This window comes from Miniopterus schreibersii (assembly GCF_964146895.1).
Source record: "Miniopterus schreibersii genome assembly, chromosome: 13".
NCBI classification, from domain to species: Eukaryota; Metazoa; Chordata; class Mammalia; order Chiroptera; family Miniopteridae; genus Miniopterus; species Miniopterus schreibersii.
Window position 1 is genome coordinate 30,796,689 of NC_138113.1, and position 16,330 is coordinate 30,813,018.

Below are 16,330 nucleotides of genomic sequence, written 5' to 3' on the forward strand. Positions count from 1 at the left end.
TCTTTTGTTTCCAGTCACACAAACAAAGATTATCATCTTTCCACACAGTTTAAGACATGGAGATAATACATTAGAGAAAATGTCATGCTCAAAACATGGCCTTGCAGTCAAAATGGTAAGATTAATTTTATTAAACTTTAAGAAGTCAAATAAAACAGTAAAAACATTTATAATTTTAGGTTAATCTCAGCCTAGTCATTTAAAATTAAACATTTTACCCATGTTGGTTTCTGTCTACTTTGTTTCGGGGACAGGGAGAAACCTCATTATGATTATTAACACTTTGATTACATGTGACCTAGACTGCCACATGTCTCCTAGTATTTCCTCTCACCTTCTTCCTTTTGGCAATAGAACCCCTGCCTCTACAGCACCCCCGACTACACCGAGTTTTAGCAGGTACACTCCATCCAGCTAGCAACCCTTCCTAGCTGCCCCTGCATATCTGCGTATCACTAAATTTTGGCCAATGGACTGCAAACAAAAATGATTGATATGTGCATCTTTTGGATCATGTTTATTAACAAAACTGTGCCTTCTCCTCTCCAGTGCCCTCTCACTCTCCCTTCCTTTAGACTAGATCTGAGATAGGCCAATATGAGCCAGCAAAGACCATACAGACAAGAACAACTCTCAGAGCAGCTCTGACGACTGGCAAGTTCTGCAGTGATGGAGGTACTCTACATCTGCACCGTCCAAAACAGCAGCCACTGGTGATGTGGGACTTAAAATATAGTTAGTATAGACACTGACATTTTAATTTAGTTTAAATATAAATATATAGATATAAATATAAACACCAATAGCCACCAGAGACTAGTAGCTACTATACTAGCTACTGACCAATGCAGTCACAGTAGATGGTTGCGAAACAAATGAAAGAAACGTGGGTTCTTGGATGACCTTGTGGAACAGAGCCACCTGGACTCACTCTTGATCATCTGCACACCTCTGAACTGTTAATGAGAGATGAATAAAATTCTATCCTGTTTGAAATAGTGAGGATTTGGGGTTCTCTTTGCTAATAGTAGCTTAACCTATATCTTAACTAAAAGAACATATTTCTATCTATTCACAATAGAAAAGAAAATCTTAGAGTCTGGTCTATAAAAAAGATATTAATGGGGAAAATAAAATAGTGATAAGCTCTTACAAGTAATTTAAAAATCAGTCTTAAAAAAGTCTATTTCAAATGTTCTGCTTTATTGTTACAGTGGGTATCTTGATTTAAACAATATGGATTAATTGTACTCATTTAAATAAGATAAATAATTCACTTAATATATTTAGAAAACTTCCCTCATTGGAAAGCTCAAATTTTTTTAATGTTATGAAATCACATTTAAAATTTATATCTAGAAGGAGTTTGGGTATTATTACTTAGCTAGGCATATTCAAAATTTGACTAAAAATATAACAACACAAATATAAAATCTAAAGAAATAAAATATACCTTTGGCATTTTACTTTGTATTTGTAATCTGCTGCATTTCTTTGCAAGTATGCTTGCAATAAGCAAAATGGCACTAAACTTGACAGTTAAGTTTTATAAACATTTAAAAAGGATATTAGTTGCTTTAGGAAGGTTTTTGTTCTTGTTAGTGGATGAATGTTATCAGTACCGAGCAGCAAAAGGAATGAGCTTTATCTCTTGAAATACTGTACCTATTTTGACCAACAGCCTAAGTCATATAATTTTTCGTTCTTTAAATATCTAGATATATTTATATAGTAATAACATCGAACGGCAAACTGAGACCTTCATGGTTTAATAAAGCATCAAAATTTCCATTTTTACCACTACTCTCAAGTTTAAGCATTAATACTTCAAACCCACATTTCAAAAAACAACCTCCCTAATTGGTGCCTTTACTTCCTGTCTCTTCTGTACACCAACCTATCCTGCCTTCCATGACTAAATTAATCTTCCTAAGTATCTTTTTAACCATATCAACGCCTTGCTAAAAGTACTCAATGAGTCCCCATTACCTGGGTATAAAGAACCCTCAGCCTAGCAGTCAAGACCCTTCAGTCTGGCCCTGATATTAATCCTCTTATGTGAGCAACTTATTTACTCCAAAATCCAAAAATGAATTGTCCATTTCCATCATTATAGCCTTGCCTTTACCAATCCCTCCCTTTTAAGGCTCTCTATATTCCTTCCAAGCTTATCCCCAAACCCACCTCATCTAAGAACCTTCTTAAATTATCTGTAGCCCAAAAGGACCTCACCTTTCCTGAAACTCTCACACTGCTCCTTTTCATGTAAGTTTTTGCTTTTTTATAAGGAACATAAAAAGTTTTATACTTCAATGAATATGCCAATGCTCTATGTATTAAATGAACATGGAGAAGCTTTTGTGAGACTGGTTCATATTTATTGCTTCACATGCATGTTCTAAACAGCTGAATGCAAATTCTATTTAAATTAGATACTATCAACACATTACAAATTTAGAAAAAAACAATATTTTCACTATTAGATAACCTGCAGTTATTCAGTGGTTTGGATATGAATGAGGAAAAAACACTATTTATAAAGGTACTTTAGAATGAAAATCATATTATTAGCATCTATGTCCTTTTGTGTTATATAACAAAAGTTATTACTGGTTATAATTAAATCATAACACAAATTAAAACTCTGTAAAACTCATATACAGTCTAACATTTTGGGGTAAAGTAGTATCTCAACAACTTTATATCTACTTGACACAGGGATTATTTGAGTCACATAACATGTTTCTTTTCAACACTTATTATTAAGTATTATTAGTTTCAACTGAAAATGAAGAAAATGTGGCTCAGGTAGGTTATGTTACTTGACGAAGGTGATACAGCTGATGAGCATAATCAATGTCCTTGTCTAGTTATTCGAATTAATTTAGTATAAACAAGTATCTCCATTTAACAGAAATAAAACTAGAAGATTTCCTCTTCCCTTTCCAATGCCTTCCTACATTCTTAACTATTTTAAAAACTAAGGTCTTAACATTGAAGCACCTGAAAATAAGTCAAAATGATTTTTCTCTATTCTATCACTTTACATCCAAAAAATGACATGATCCATGTCATCAATGCCTTGAAACAGTTCAACTAAAAACAGGTATAAAATAAATTGCTGAACATCTCATTGAAATGTGTAAAAAAAAGGCATTTCTAAAACATATTTTAAAATAGACATACTTATCCCAACCAAGAATTCCTATCTCTTCAATAAGGCTTGAGTAGAATTGGGGAGGAGGAGGTAGTGCATGTATCTCTTCTTTATTCTTTAAAGCAACTTCCTGTTTAAAAGAAAAAAACTTGAATTGGCTAAGGAATGCTAGACAATGAAATGTTAGCACCTGATTACACAACACAATTTCATAATCTTCTTTGTGCCTAACTAAAGTATCCATTGTTTTTACAGAAAATCCAACCAACTCTTTCCATTTCTCATCAAAAAAGACACATGAAAAAGTTAAAAGATTGCACTGAAGATCATATAAAAATGTCAATTATTATACCTTCAACCGTAAGACTTTAATATTCTCCTAGACTATGACATCTATCAAAGATGAAAAAAGTTAAAAAAAAAATACTCATCCCCAAGGCTTCACCACTATCTTACTACTCCTGTGAACATAAAGTTTGATAGAAAGAAACATGTACCTTTAAAGAAAAGCCTGAACTCTAAGTACATTGCCTAAACTGATATATTTGTACACCATTATGAATCACCTTATAAACAAAAACCTTTCATTATCACAATAAATACCTGCTAATTTCTTTTTTCATTCTATGTAAATCCGAGACCAGGTAAGTCTAAGTGTTTTGCCATCTGATTAGATCATAGTTTCTTTTTCTACTAGGCTCACGTTATGATATCTTTAAGACGGTTTATGTTCCCCCAAACAAAACTGAAATTACGTTTTTATTTTATTATATTTTATTTATTTTTTAAATATAACTTTATTTCAGAGAGGAATGGAGAGAGAGAGAGGGAGAGAGAGAGAGAAACATCAATGATGAGAGAGTCATCATGGATAGGCTGCTTCCTGCACACCCAGACTGGGGATCGAGCTTGCAACCTGGGTGCGCCCTGACCAGGAATCAAACAGCAATCTCCTGGATCACAGGTCGATGCTCAACCTCTGAGCCATGCCAGCAGGGCTAAAATTACATTTAAAGAAGCAATACAAAAATCACTAGAATTGCTGAGGCCAAAAATTACCAATTACTTCAAAGGTGCTATCCTAGACAAATATCTTATTTGGAAAGTAAAAATAAAAGTATCTACAATTTATATAGATGTTCATATGGCCTGGATTATCAAATGGTATTGTAAAAACTAAACAAATAAAATTTAAAAAAAAATCGGATACTATAACTAACAAAGCCATGTGGAAACAAACACAAAAATTATAAATGTTTCTGGTAAATGTAACCCTAATAAAAGGTATAAAATTTAACCCTTTAAGTATATGTTTAATCTATTAGCCCTTATACCTTTTTCTTTTTCAACATGGATAGGATACTATCAAATTAAGGTAACACTAGAAAGAAACAGATTTTACAAAACAGTATTTCAAAATCAGAACTACTATTAGCTGAAAGTACTTTAATAAAGTTCTAAATTTGTTTTATGATTTAAAAAATAAAATTAAAATTAGAAAACTCTGTGAAACCAGATTTGTAAAGCCCAGAATATCAATTTGGATTTAATTAGAAGGTAAGCTCCTAGAAGACAAGGAAAATATTGCCTTTTTTACAAACTAAATACCTCATATCTGTAATTAGCCTGCTGGTCCATAAAAATAAATCTGTATTATGAAGATTATCCTCTGTTTCTAAAAAAATAAATAAGTCAGTATAGTTCCTGTATTTATAACAGCTATACAGTATTTTCTTTGAAATTTCTATTTTTATTCAGAAATATTAATTACTGCTACCCACAAATATTGAAAATAAAAAGAAACTTGGATAATAATAAAAATGTATTTTAATCCTAAATTTATGGTATTTGTAAACTCTGCCTTCTACCTTAGGTCAGACAAGTTACTCCTATTCTAGAAGCATAACAGGAAAAAAGGAAAAGTCAGAGAAACAAAGCATTCTTTACAAAGAAGGAGGCAAAGGTATATAGAAGGAAGAACACAAGCTTTACACACACAGGTTTTAAATCCTAGTACATTTAACTTGAACATTTCCTAGTATTGAGGCCTAAGGCAGTTAATGACTTAGCTCTAAAATGGGAATAAAATAGCCTACACCTCACACAGTTTTTTAAAATATGGGTAATTGTTCATTTATTAAATATATACAGAACACCTACCATATGCCCAATTATTACTAGGAAATTCTATGGGAGATTTACAGAATTTCCTGACAAATTCAGTAACTACTGATTTCATTTGGGTATCAATACTTTCATCAGTGATTATATTATAGGAACCCTATTACTGACAACACACCCCAACAAATGAACTAATAATTATTCTATTTCTAGGTACACTGTCATAATTGTGTAATAATATAACCAACACTGTCCATAATTTATTTAGAAAGCTAAAAAATAGGATCTCATTTTATTTAGAATTGCAGTAACAAATGTGCTGAGGAGAATATTGTGACTCAGAAATTAACTTAATAGTTTTGGTTTTAATCAACGATTGTTTCTTCAAAATTAAATAATCGATAGGCCAAAAATAATAACTATGTTAACAGCAGAAACCAAGATTTTCACAGTAAGATAAAAAACATACGGGAAGTACAAAAACAATCAAGACTTACAGGATATGGTAACAGTGTTAGAAAACAAATGCTTACCAAAACCATTTTCAACTCCATCATAAAGCTCATTAGATCAGGAGAGTGCTTCATTCTCTAGATCAAAATAACATTTCCAATTAATTTCACTTGTACAATGAATATTCCAGTCACTGAAACTGAAATAAAATACAGGTCCCTGTGAATGTGAAAAAAATATTAGCTATATCTATAGCATAAAAGTATAAGAATTAGAATATTGGTCATTGTCTTTACTATTTCTACCAATTTCATATTGAAAGAGTAATTAAAGCTTAAAAATCTACTCTGGTGAGATATACTGAACTGAGTAAGAATTTCACTTAAAACCTCACACACTCCTCTCGTCCTTTAGCACTGATTACTATTAAGTTTAGCAAATCTAGCAAACCACACCATTATTTTTTGTAAGTGATATAGGAGTGAAGAACGTGAAAATAGGAGCATAAAATATAAAAATCAGGCAAATCTATACAACTATAAAAAAACTAGTTAGAGCAATTAATTAATAATTATAAACAATACTATCTATTTTTATTTTTTATTGACCTTAAAGACCACCTATAATAATTATTTTTGTCCTTTCACAATTAATCCACATTAATTCAAAAGGAATCAATCTTTCAATAAGGTAAAACCAATATAACAAAATGGCAAAAAAAACCCACCACTTCTAAAGTAGAATGAATATTTAAGAATCATGATTCCATTTCTTAGAAATCATTCTTAAAATAACTATATAATAAAAGAAATTAAATTTAAATTCTAATTTGAAATTGTTCTTAGATAAAACTATATCATTTCTCTGCTTGAAGTCAAAATACTGTATCTGTGTTACTTTTTGTGATGCTCTGTGCTATAGCCACACAGTTCTGGGCAAAGTCAGTATGTGAATTTGTTCACTCTCTTTAGATACAAAAATAATAACCTAAGATATTTCAGCAATGTATGAGACATATGATTCACATATTAACATAGCTTTGAGTGGGTACATGTTTGTAGAACAAATCTTTGATTTTCCCTTCTTCTGTACAATATCTACCCCCCACCCCTTAGTTTAGTGGAGATGAGTAATAAATTATATCCAGGGTTTGCAACCTACAGTCCAGAGGCTAAATTCAGCCAATGCATGCTTTTGTAAATGAATTTGTACTGAAATGCAGCGAAGTCATTCCTTTTACCTCTTGTCATGGCTGCTTTGGAGCTACAGGGCAGAGCTGAGTGGCTGCAATAGAGATCTTATGGTCCACGAAACCTGAAAAATTTACTATCTGGCCCGTCACTGAAAAAGACTGTTGATTCCCCTGACCCATATTTACTACTTAAAAATGATACAAGGCAAGAATAGTAATATTCATCTGGACTTTGGAATAAAACAAAGACTCAACTAATACTGGGTTCTACGTTACCAACTGGAGGGCAGAGAGGAGATTGGGACTTTTTCTAGGAACCTTCTTGGTGAATTGATGAAGAAAAACAGAAATCTTATTATACTTAGTCTTTATTAAAAAGTTTTTTCAGGCTATTTAAATATCTCAATAGATTCATTTCTTAAACTTTAATATATAATATAAATAGTCATAGGGGATCGGGAGGGGGCAATGGAGAGAAAACAGAAATAATTTAAACATCCTCTTAAAACACTGCTGTAATTATACTGTCAGCAATGACAGCCTACATTCTACAAATCAAATAGTTTATCTCCTATTATTTCTTTGTGGTTCAGTGATGCTTTATGTGTGAATTTCTGTCACTGTCAGTTATCATAGATAATAACCTGCCTTTTAGATTGAGAAAATATAGGAGGGAAAAACATACAAATGAAATGCAATTCTACTTAATTTATTTTTCTACAAGAGGCATTTCATTATTTTCAGTTGCTTCAGTAACAGTGATTTTGCTTTAAAGTTTCTTAACTCTTTAAAGGAATTTTTAGGTAGAGGAAGCTAAACATTAACAGTAACTAAACTTGGGTGCAGGGGGTGGGCAAAATGGGTGAAGGTGGTTGAAAGGTACACACTTCCAGTTATAAAATGATTTTAAAAGAGTAACTAAAATAATCCTGCCTGTATCTCACTGATGGAGCCTTTACAACTACTCCTATTATATGCACATACATGATCCCAAGTGATTTCCACACCTTTTCTGTTATTAATCTAGAACCACAATCCTATTTTGGGCACAAATATCCTATGACTCCTAAATGGGTCCTGGCATTTTTTCATACCACCACTATTCTGTCTTAGCAGAAAAATCACTCAAAAAGTGATGGATCCGGATAAGGGTGAATGCACTTGAAGACCCTAAAATCTCAAGGATGGAAATCAGTTTCAACACAAATGCTGACAGTAGATGTGCTAAGGATTCTGAGACAGAAAAACATTTTATATAATGTATAGATCCTTAAAATATTTCATAGAGATGAAGCCTACAAAATTTAGCAACTAGTTTGTTACAATATTCTGCAAAGTAAGTCTTTAAAAAAGAGTAAACTTAGTAATTTCTTATCCTTGCTTAAAACATAAACCTTTCAAAGGACTTACCTGTTGTATTATTTGATGGTATCCACTAAGTATTGTCCTCAGCTTCCAACTACATAGTAATCTAAAATTTTAATGGAATAAAATAATGTGTTCATTGTTCAGAATAGGAAAAAGCTTACATGTATGCTAACACAAACAGGCATGAGCATAGAAAAGAATGACAAACATAATTCTGACGACAAAATTTTTACCACTTATATAGAGTTAAAAGCCCTTCAAACTGACAATACTAATTTTATTTCAAAATGTAAATAGCTGCAATCAGCAAATAATAGGCAAACAGTACATCCTTTTTTAAACATAGCAAAGTTTTCTACTGAACTAGATTCTGCTCCAAGGCAGGTTAAATAGAACCAACAGTTTAGATCATAATATACAGAACTTGTATTTGAGAAAGTATATGTAGCAATATAATCTTCTTCAAATTCCAGAGTAATATAACTAAAAGGATACAGACTTTTAATTGTGTTAGTGATAGTTAATGTTCATCTGTCTACTGGATCACCTCAGCTGTGCTCTCAACATTGCTAGGCAAGTAACTCTTCTAGGAAGAGATTTAACTTACCTAGAAGTAGGAGGCCTGAGTTTTCATAGTGTTGGCCACTCTTTTTCTTTTCTTAAAGTAGTTTATACTGTTTACATTTCCTTTCTACCCACTCTAAAACCCAATAAACCTGGCTTCTGTCTACATAAAACCTAAGCATATCTAAAACGATCCCTTTGCAACACTCAGCACTGTTAATCACTCCTTCCTTAAGTCTCTCTTTGTTCGGCTTCAGATTTTCCTCTTACCTTTCTGGTCAACCCTTAGCCTTCTTCCAAGGTACTCTTTATTTACCAGTCCTTTAAGTGGTGGTATGCCTTCAAGAGTATGTCATTGGCTTTCTCTTTTCACCCCATACATGCAGGCACTGGGAAGTATATCCGTACTCAAGAGTCCCAAACCCCATGCCTACTGTGACTTCCACATACACCTCAATTCCAAGTCTCACACTCGAATTCCACACCAATAGAACTACTACCTACTAAATAACTCCTCTTGATATTTCACACCTGCTACGTCTTAAAACAATTTCTCTTCTAGTTCTCCATTAGTGTTCTCTTCTCTAGCTTTGGGATCTAAGCCAGAAACTTGGAAAGCATCCTCCATTCCTCTTTACCTTTCATTTCCCGCTTCTAATCACAACACAGCTTTCTATTTCTAATTCTTTTGTAGTCTCCCTTTATACTTCAGTTCAATACTTGTTAGTGAAATTTACACAACTCCAGTTTACTGCTTTGAATTAAAAAGAAAATTAGAGAATTAATATGTCACCTCTGAAAAGTACTACAGCACGAGGGAAAAATCATTTACAAATGCACACTGACTTGGAAAAATCAGAAATGACTAATAAGCATTTTAGGCCAAACTCTACTGACTAAAATCAGTTTGTACCAGATTAACTGACTGCCCATCCCACAAAGATGCATGTATAGAACAAAACACCACATCACCTTGCATTCTTCAGTTGCAAATCTTCGGGCAACAATATTCTAAGATGGAAATCTCTTCCCTGTGGAAAATATTGAAAAGGTTCAAATTTCCATCTTTCACATAATGTTATGAATTTCACTTAATTTTAGAATCACATAGAAAAGGCAATGTTTACTTTACTTTCTAAAAGGTATCAACTTTATCCAAATGTTTATACTTATTAAAATATAAGCAACAGAATACTGCATTTGAGAGAAAATAACTGTCAGTAACTTTGTAATGACTGGGAAATCAAAACACTGAGATTGTTTTCAAAGATACAGTCACTCACAGAACCATAAGAACTATAAGAAATTGTTAATGTAGACATAAAAAAGATTTTTAAATGTTATTTCTTAGGAAATAAATTTTTGAAAAGAAAATTCCTTCAAATTGCTTTGAATATAGAAGAAAAAGCCCAAAATATTGATAAGTAAAAATAAGAATATGTGATACATTATGGGCTTCATATTTTCAATTTTCTATATTTTATAAAATAAAAATATATTTAAATAATCTAAACATACAAATATCAGAGAAATGTTTTCATAAATCAGAATGTATTTAATTCTCCCACACTTGCAGACATTTAATAAGTAAAACTGCTAACATATTATGTTACTTCTCTTAATTTAAATATTCACTAGCTATATATTCAAGTATACCAAGTATATTCAAGAGTCTTTCTAAGGAAGGAAGAACTGTTTTCTGAGAAATACATTCAGTTTTACTTTCTTGAGAAAGTGAATGAGTAAGCAGCTTAAACTTTGTACCTTAAATAGGATAATACACATGAAATCTGAGCAAAGGTAAGCAGAAAAAAGACAAACAGAATTATAATCTTTTACTCCAACAGTATAAAATGAAAAAGAGTAATAAAATTCTTGAAAAACAATTACCACGAGAATTTGAGCACAGTCTCCCTTAAAGCAGTTTCAAAAATAGAGGAACACAATTAAATGTACCCCATAACCTTTACTTTCATGGTAATATTACAGTTCTGACTTTCATTACATTTAAATGTCCTTTAAAAAAATGAAACAAAATGTACTACTGACCTTTTCAAAAGGTCAAGTAACAATAATTCACTATTTCATTAAAGCACTAAAAGGTATTATGTAGTAACTTTAACCTAACTTTATAGACATCCCACACATAGGTGTAAGAACAATCTGGAATTCAAAATTTACATGAAAAATAGTAAAACTTCTCTACTGATCTGTTATCTGAAAGAATAAAATTCCAAAGTCCCTTATTTGCAAAAATCCAGCCATTTTAAAAGGTCAAATGTCATGTCACATGCCATCATACTTTTCTGATTAAAAAAAATATATCCTAAATTAGCTCTTTTTAGTTAATTGCTCTCAAGAAGCAGATTTCCCAGGCTTAGAGGAAACAAAAGTACTGACAGTTGCCTAAATGTGATCCTCTCTATACATCCTTCCAAAAGACTATATAGATCAATATTAAGAACAAAAGAACCCACAAAAATCTCATGTCTTCAGCAAAATCAGAATACAGAGAACACTGTAACTTTCAAATTACCTGTAGAAAAAATATATAGACCACTTTCCAGTTCTGTCCAGTTGGAAAACCTTATACTTTAAAAGCCAACAAATAGAAGAGTGTTTACTGGCAGAGCCAAATTAGTGTAGGCTAACGTCTGCTCTGTTTCTGCTTAACAAAGCTTAAAAGCAAACCCTGAAAAGATCAAACTATTTCCAAGTAACTTAACTGCCACTTAGAACAAATCTCAAGAATATTTAAGAGAATAAAATATATCTAGCACACAACAGGTAGAATGCACAATGCACAATCAAAATATACCAGGTAGGCAGAGAAGCAGGACAATAAGATTCATAACAAAAAGAGAAATCAAGACAAATAAATATAAAAATGGCAGAAAGAACTGCTTTAAAAATGTTTAAACAGTTATAATATTACATATATTCAAAGTTGAGGAAAGCATAAGTATGCTAAACAGACACAGGAAAGATATAAAGAAAGACATAAATTTAATAGATAAAAAATGCAATGTCTGAAATGAAAAATATCCTAGATGGTATTAACAGCTGATTAAATCTTGCAAAAGAAGATATTCGTGTACCTGAACCATAGAAATAGAACATCCAAAAAAAAGCCCACCAAAAAAACAGAGAGACTGTTAAAAAAAAAAGAACAGACCATCAACGAATTATACAACAACTTAAATTGGCTTAATATGCATGTATTTGGAGTCTATAATACAGGTGAGAGAGAGGGGAAAACAAAACAAAATACTGAAGAAATAATGGCTGAATTATTTCCAAATTAAATGAAAATAGTCTCACGGATCTGGGGGGTAAGTGCACAAATTCTATGGAGAAAATATATGAAGAAAACTACACCAAGGTACATCATTATCAAATTGACAGAAACCAATGACAAAGAGAAAAATCTTAAAAGCAGCCAAAGGAAAAATAACACACTATTCACAGAGAAAAAGATAAGAAGAAAGAGGTCTCATAGAAAATAATTCAACACAATGAACATCTTTTAAAGCACTAAAAGAAAAAAAGTCAACCTAGCATCTTATACCCAGTGAAAGTATCTTTCAAAAGCCCAATCAATTTTTCAGACATGAAGCAGCTGAAAGAATCAGCAGCAGACACGCACTGTGTGAAATATTAAAGGAAGAACCTCAGGAAGATAGAAAATGAAATGAGGTGGAAATCTGGTATACAACAAAAAATACCAGAAACAGTCAGTGTACAAGTAAATATAAAGGCATCTTTTCTTGTTTTTAGAAGTCTCTTTAAAGGATAACTGACAGTGCCAAAGCTGGAACAGTTTGAGCAACAAATAAAGTAAGACAGAATAAAGTGGTATCTTGGATGGGATCCTGCAACAGAAAAAAATTATTAGGTTAAAAACTAAGAAAATCTGAATAAAGTATGGACTTGAGTTAATAATAACATATGGTATTGGTTCATTAATTGTAACGAATGTACCATACTAATGTAAGATGTTAATAAAATAGGACAAACTGTGTTTGTGTGGGGAAGGGGATGGTATATGGGAACTCTCTGTGCCATTTGCTCAATTTTTGCATAACTCTAAAACTGTTCTTAAAAAATGTCTATTGATAAAAAAGAATTGACTGTTTAAGAGAAAATTAATAACAGTCTATTTGGAGGGTTACAAGATAAATAGAAATAAAATATATGACAACAATAGCACAAAAGCCAGGAAATGACAAATAGAAGTATGTTGATGTAAGATTCTTATACTATAAGAGAAGTGGTAGAATTGAAAGTAGATGGTAAGTTAAACCCTAGAGCAACCACTAAACAAGAGAGACAAAAATAATATAGCTGACAAACAGTGTGTATAAAATGGAATCTTAATATTACTTTAAGGTAAACCATGAAAGGTTTAAAATGTATACTATAAACCCTAAAGCAACTACCTAGGGAAAAAGAAAAGCTAGTAAGCTGACAGAAGAGATAAGTGCAATTATAAAAAACCAACAACAATGTAAATTACAGAAAGATAGGAAAAAGATAAAAAATAAATAACACATGGAATAAAGAGAAAATATTCAGGATATTAGATTTAAACCCAACCATACCAATAATCATATTAAATGTAAATGGTTATTAGATTGGTTGTGTATGTGTGTGTCACTGTTCTCATGAAATATACCTGGAGTATTTAGGAATAAAAGGGCACTACGTATGCAACTTAATCTCAAACTGTTCAGCACCTAACATTCTTAGGGATAGGTAAAAGTTTCATTTAGCAAGTGATTTTGATAATTCACTCAATATTTTTGAGAGGTTATGTTTAAAGAACTGCACACAAAAAATGAAGTCTTCGAAACATATGGTGATTCCTAGGATATAGCCCCAATCCTGAAAGAGTATGTGTTCTGGGGAGGGGGCACGATGTTGACTGTAATGGTCAGGGAACAAAAGTCTATACTCAAAATTCTGACCTAAGGTATCTTGGTGCAAATACAGAGGGGGGAAAATCCAGGCGTGGAATCAGCCTGAGTTTAAGGGGGTCTGTTGCGATCATGGACAAGAAACTTAAAACCTCTCCATTTCCCATGCCTTGATTTATTCAACTATGAAATGAGAATAATGATTTTTTTTTTTGAATTTCCGTCTCAAAGGGCTGAGGTTAATATTAAGTGAGATAGTGTACTTGGAAAGCGCTTTGTAAACTACAAAGCCCTACACGTGTGTCATAACTCCACATGAGAGGCTACTTGGAATCAGCAGACATAATTAACTCTGCTGTTAACTTTCCTACAAAACGTGCCAAGTAGATGTGGGCGGGTGCACACCACTTGACAGAGCGGCAAAACGAGGTTTCCGTCCAAAATGTTCTTTCTTCAGGAAACACCAACATAATAATTAGCAGGGATTCCCGTGAACGGCCACCGACCCTCGTGGATGTGGGCGGGTGAGAACAGAGATAGGCAAAAAAATTTCCAAAACCAAAAAAGTGTACGCGCGGGTCAGAGGCTGAATTAGGACGGAAGCAACTCCGAGAGGGGAGGGCAGGGGGCAGGGGGCGTGGCCCTGCGCCCCGCCCCGCTCCGGCCCCGCGCGCGCGCCCGTCTCTGGGCTTTCGGCCCCGCGCGGGGACCGGGTCCGGGCTTGCGGGTTTAGGCGCGGCAGCGGCGGCGAGCAACGGGCTCCCAGCGACGCCGTCGGTGCCCAAACCTCCCGTCTCCGCGGAGTCCTTACGCGCCGTCCCTCTCAACCCCAGAAGTCAGGGCTCCCGACCGCCTCCGCTCGCAGGCTCCACGGGGCGGCGCCGCGCCGCGCCGCGGGACGGGGGTTCTCCTCGGGAGGGAGCGGCGCCGGGCGAGTACCTGAGCAGTGACGAAGCCCTCATACACGGTTCTCGCTCGGTTCTGCGGCAGCAGCAACGGGAACTGGCGCCACAGGCCGATTCCCGTCTCCTCCATGGCCCGCGGTCCGGGAGCCTCAGGGGCCCGTCCGCCGGCCGGGCGGCGCACATGCGCAGCTCCGCCCGCTCCCGGCGCGCGGGGGGGCGGGACGCCCGGCGTTGGCGGGAAAAGGCCTCGAGCAGCCCGCGCGCGGAGCTGAAGGTCTGGCGCCGGGGGGACGCCTGGGCGTGAGCCCCGCCCGCACAGGGGGGGCTCGCTGGGAGGCGGCATTGGCCCCCACGAGAGGCGGGAGGGGGGGTGCTCCCAGCGTCACGGCGCTGCCTGAACGGGGCCATTCTAGCCCCGACTTAGCAGAGCCCTCTCGGTGATTTTGCCCCATCTTATTGAAATGCTGCTGCAGCTTTGGAGTTGCGTTCCTCCTCGAGTACCGTGGCTTACCCCGCACCGGCCGCGCCGCCCTCTCACTGTCGTCAGTCTCCTGGTAAGCCTGCCCCACAGGGCCTGCGGTGTGCCCTCAGCGCACGGAAGAATACGTTACTCTGTGTATAACAGTTTACCCCATGCAGTGCATTCCGTTCACCGTATCATATGCAGCATGTTACAGTTGTGACTGAACAGGTTTGCCCCGAGTCCCCGTCGCGCGCTGAGTTCTGGCGCACGCACTGCGATCACACACGGCAGGCAAAGCGCGAGGAGCGGTTACCGACGGGCTGCGCGCACCCAAGTTTGTTTTTTGGCGACGCTTTCCAGACGTTTTTCTAACTTAGGAATGGTAATCATCTGTTCCCTTTTACTAGGGGTTGATTAAGTAAGGACCTTATTGATACTGACTGCACGATTGTCGGGTCTTCCAACCGATGCGTCGCACTTTCGCGGCCTGGCATTTCAAAGCACGGCCGTCCTACGCCAAGGCCGTGCGAAGACGAGTAGGGCGCCCCCTCCCATCTTCGTTGCCCTCGGAACGGAACCAGACTTCCTGAAGGTTCCTCCCGTTTGACAGGAGTTGTCACGGTATGCCGGGTGCCTAGAGGTCGACAAGAACGCTGCAGCCGTTAGCTACAAATCACACTAAGGCAGTGCTTCCCGAGGTACGATTCTGGGAACAGTGGCATCGGCATCACCTGGGAGCCTGAGAGAAATGCTGGTTTTCCCGCCTCTCTCTCGGACCTAGGCAACCCCGAAGTCGGGGAGGGAGGCCCCACCCTCTGTGTTTAACAAGCCCCCGCAGGTGGTTATGATGAACGCTCAAGTTTTTCCCCGTGAAGCCTCTAGCCTTTTCTCCAAGTCCTCGGATGCTGCCGCTTTTTGGAAACCTTTATTTATCTGCTGAAAATTATTGCTCTCCCTAATCACTTAGTGTATTTCCTGGTGCAGTGTAAGTGTTCATTAACTATTTACTGAATTAAATTTCCATTAGTCCTATAAACAAAGTAAAAGCAAGTCCTTCGGGTAAGGGATGGGGAATGGCAAGATGTGAGGCTGAGCAGGTAGGAAAGAAAGACATCAGTCTCATGTGGTGACGGTAGACATTTGGGCGCTTGTAGAGCTATTAAAGGGGGTGTGTGTGTTTTAAATCTGGGA

General features: G+C 35.9%; 1 protein-coding gene across 5 annotated transcripts in view; it reads right to left on the reverse strand.

Annotated features, from left to right (window-relative positions):
- The window catches only part of FANCL (FA complementation group L), a 65,067-nt gene extending 50,143 nt beyond the window's left edge, over window positions 1–14,924 (reverse strand). For 2 of the 5 annotated variants that reach the window (XM_081156363.1, XM_081156366.1), the window contains exons 1-5: window positions 14,711–14,873; window positions 9,828–9,886; window positions 8,334–8,394; window positions 5,812–5,868; window positions 3,187–3,287 (exon numbers count right to left, since the gene is read on the reverse strand). In XM_081156363.1, coding sequence (XP_081012489.1) covers window positions 3,187–3,287; window positions 5,812–5,868; window positions 8,334–8,394; window positions 9,828–9,886; window positions 14,711–14,806 — 374 coding nt within the window. In that variant the 5' untranslated portion in view covers window positions 14,807–14,873. Of the gene's footprint in view, window positions 1–3,186; window positions 3,288–5,811; window positions 5,869–6,971; window positions 7,049–8,333; window positions 8,395–9,827; window positions 9,887–14,710 lie in introns of those variants that run through there. The other 3 variants (XM_081156365.1, XM_081156362.1, XM_081156364.1) reach the window with 3 other exon arrangements.
- Window positions 14,925–16,330: the final 1,406 nt, after the last annotated feature.